This window comes from Calidris pugnax, unplaced genomic scaffold (genome assembly GCF_001431845.1).
Source record: "Calidris pugnax isolate Ruff unplaced genomic scaffold, ASM143184v1 scaffold155, whole genome shotgun sequence".
In the NCBI taxonomy this organism is placed as follows: Eukaryota; Metazoa; Chordata; class Aves; order Charadriiformes; family Scolopacidae; genus Calidris; species Calidris pugnax.
Window position 1 is genome coordinate 920,016 of NW_015090886.1, and position 3,121 is coordinate 923,136.

A 3,121-nucleotide genomic window follows, 5' to 3' on the forward strand; every position below is an offset into this window, starting at 1 on the left:
CAGCGCTCCAGGGCTCTTCTGGACCGACTTCCCACCATCCTGGGGGAGGTAAAAGAGCTTCTTGTTAATAAAAATGTCCTGAAGCAGCAGCATTCAGTGTATTCTGCGCTGTACCCCCTCGAAATCACAGAATCACAGAATCACAGACTCTTAGTGGTTGGAAGGGACCTCTGAGATCATCGAGTCCAACCACAAAAAAAAAAAAAAAAAAAAAAAAAACCCAAAAAAAAAACACCACACCAAACGCCCACCAAAAACACCGCACCCACCAACTAAACCCCACACTCAACACCTCACCATAAACCAATAACCTTGGGCACTAGAGCATGCCCTGAAGAGCCATGTCTATACATTTCTTAAATCCCTCCAGGGATGGTGACTCCACCACCTCCCTGGGCAGGCTGTTCCAGTGCCTGACCACTCTCTCAGTAAAGTAGTTCTTTCTAATATCTAATCTAAATCTCCCCTGCCCCAACTTCAGACCATTTCCTCTGGTCTTGTCATTCGTCCTTTGGGAGAAGAGGCCAACACCTGCCTCTCTACACCCTCCTTTCAGGGAGTCGTAGAGGGCAAGGAGGTCTCCCCTCAGCCTCCTCTTCTCCAAACTCAACATGCCCAGTTCCCTCAGCCTCTCCTCGTAGGACTTGTTCTCCAGACCCCTCACCAGCTTGGTGGCTCTCCTCTGGACACGCTCCAGGGATGGGGTGGGGGGGACAGGCCAGGGGACCCACGGCCCCAGGGGAGGCCGAGATGGGGGTGCAGGCACAGGGGAGGGTACCTGCCGCTGCTTTCTCCACGAAGTGCAGCTCCTGCCAGAAGGTTGCCAGCTCGGGGTACTTCTCCCGCACCGTCAGCGCGATGAAATGCAGCAGCGTCATCTTTCTGTCCGTCGACTTGGTGTCCAGGAGCTGCAGAACGATTTTGGAGGAGGGGGGGGTCGGAATCAGGGCTGTGGGATGGGATCCCTTGGGATGCCACGCGGTCCCAGGGAGACGGGCAGGGGATATGGGACTGCCCCCACCAGGTCCAGGCTCTGCAGTTTGAAGCCATAGACAGCGCCACGTTTGCTGCTGTTCATGTAGTTGCCCAGTGCCAAGATGATCTGCAGAGGAAAAGCACCAGGGATTGGGGGTGGGGGTCAGGGAGGAATGAGATTTCCCCGCAGGACCCCCCCGTGCCCTGAGGACAGAGGGCAGGACCCCATCTCAGCTCGTCCCCAGGCTCCGACACTCACCTCCAACATGCGCTTCAGCTTCTGGGAAGACTTGACAGAGGCCGAGGCTGCGATGATGGCATTGAGCTGCTGCAGGGGGACAGGATGGGACAGGGGGGGGGCTCAGCTGGGGCACAGGGTCCAGCTCACCCTTGTTTGGGTGTATCCCTCCCCCTGCCCCGTACCGGTGTCAGCATCTGGAGGTTTTCGGCGAAGTTGCCGAGGAAGGCCATGATGGCCATGCGCTGGGGCAGCCGCTCCACCTTGCTGAACTGCAGCATGAAGCGGTCCTCGTCCGCCAGCTCCTCCAGGGGCTTGCGCTCCCGCTCGTACTGACGCAGCGCCTTCGCCTCCGCCTCCGTCGGCAGGAACCGCATCAGGCACTCCACGAAATCCACCGGCAACGTCGCCAGGTCGAACCTGCCCCGTGCCCGGCACCGTCGGGGACCGGCTCCCCACTGCGCCCTGGCCAGACCCTCCCCCGTGGCCCCGAACCCTGCCTGGACTCCTGAACCCTGTCCGGTCTCCCTGCACCCCAAACACCCTCCCTGCACCCACCACACCCCAAACACAACCCCCCTGCTCCCTTCCTGGACCCACTGCACCCCAAACACCTTCCCTGCACCCCAAACACCCTCCCTGCACCCACCACTCCCCAAACACAACCCCTCTGCTCCCTTCCTGGACCCACTGCACCCCCCCACCACCACCCTTGCACCCCGCCAGGGACTGCCCTCCCACCCCAACCAGGCCCCCGGAGCAGGGGCACGTACGTGTGGATGGCCCTGCAGATCTCCTCGGCGCTGCGACCGGCCTTGCGCAGGGTGATGGCCAGGTTCTTGGCCCGGTTGGCCTCCAGCAGCGTCACCTTGCTGGCCACCTTCTGAGACCCCTTGTTCTTGGCGCAGACGAGGTCAAGGGCCGGACCCTGTGCCTTGGTCTTGAAGAGCTCCTCAAAGTGCTCCAGGTCCAGGTCCTGGTGGGACGAGAGGAGGGCTCAGAGGTGGCAGCAGCGGTGGCAGTGGCCACCCGGCTACTCGGGCAGGGTCCTGGTCTCACCTCCAGCACTCGCTCATCATCCAGCTCGCTGAACACTGTCCCGCTGATCTGGTTGGGCTTCAGCGCCGTCCAGTTGAAGACGGGCAGTCGGAACTTGGTCTTGATGGGCTTCTTGATCCGGATAGCTGTCAGCGGGGCAGGGGGTGGCTCAGCCCCCACCAGGGCAGGAGGATACATCCTGTGCCCACCCTGAGCCACCCGAACCTGCTGCCTTGGTCCCAAGCTGCCACCACCCCCTGGGGCACCCCATCCCTGCGCCACAGTCCTTGCATCTGGCCCTTGGCCATTGCAACCCCAACACCCTGCAACACCTGCAACTCTTCCCTTTCCTCTGTCCCCACGGTCCCTGCACCCTCTCTGTCCCCAACCCCATGGTCCCTACGCGTTCCCTGTCCCCATCCCATGATCCCTGCACCGTCCCCATCCCATGGTCCCTGCACCATCCCCATCCCTATGATCCCCGCACCCTCTGTCTCCATCCCGAAGGTTCCCATGCCCTCCTTGTCCCTGTCCCCATGGTCCATGCACTGTCCCCATCCCCACAGTCCCCATCCCCCCTCCCTGTCCCCGTCCCCATGGACCCCATGCCCTCCCTGTCCCCATTGCCCTTGCCACCTACCTGAGAGCCCCACAGTGAGGGCGATGGAGGGCGAAGCCCCAGGCAGCGGTGGGGCTGGGGGGCACTTGCCTGCAGAGGGAGGAGGGGGTGAGACTGTGCCCCAGCAGGGACAGCCCCATTTTGGGTACTCCCCCAAACTCGGGAGTGGCCCAGCACCAGGACACCCCCACCTTGGAGCTCCAGCCCGTCCTGGGGGTGCCCTGGGGAGCCCAGCTCTGGCATGCTCCAGT

The 3,121-nt window shown here is 62.0% G+C and overlaps 1 protein-coding gene across 1 annotated transcript in view; it reads right to left on the reverse strand.

The window, feature by feature from the left end:
• The window catches only part of FMNL3 (formin like 3), a 16,428-nt gene that overhangs the window by 9,449 nt on the left and 3,858 nt on the right, over window positions 1–3,121 (reverse strand). Inside the window, exons 10-16 of the mRNA XM_014947451.1 lie at window positions 2,892–2,964; window positions 2,273–2,397; window positions 1,987–2,189; window positions 1,399–1,633; window positions 1,235–1,303; window positions 1,022–1,102; window positions 779–908 (exon numbers count right to left, since the gene is read on the reverse strand). Coding sequence (XP_014802937.1) covers window positions 779–908; window positions 1,022–1,102; window positions 1,235–1,303; window positions 1,399–1,633; window positions 1,987–2,189; window positions 2,273–2,397; window positions 2,892–2,964 — 916 coding nt within the window. The remainder of the gene's footprint in view (window positions 1–778; window positions 909–1,021; window positions 1,103–1,234; window positions 1,304–1,398; window positions 1,634–1,986; window positions 2,190–2,272; window positions 2,398–2,891; window positions 2,965–3,121) is intronic.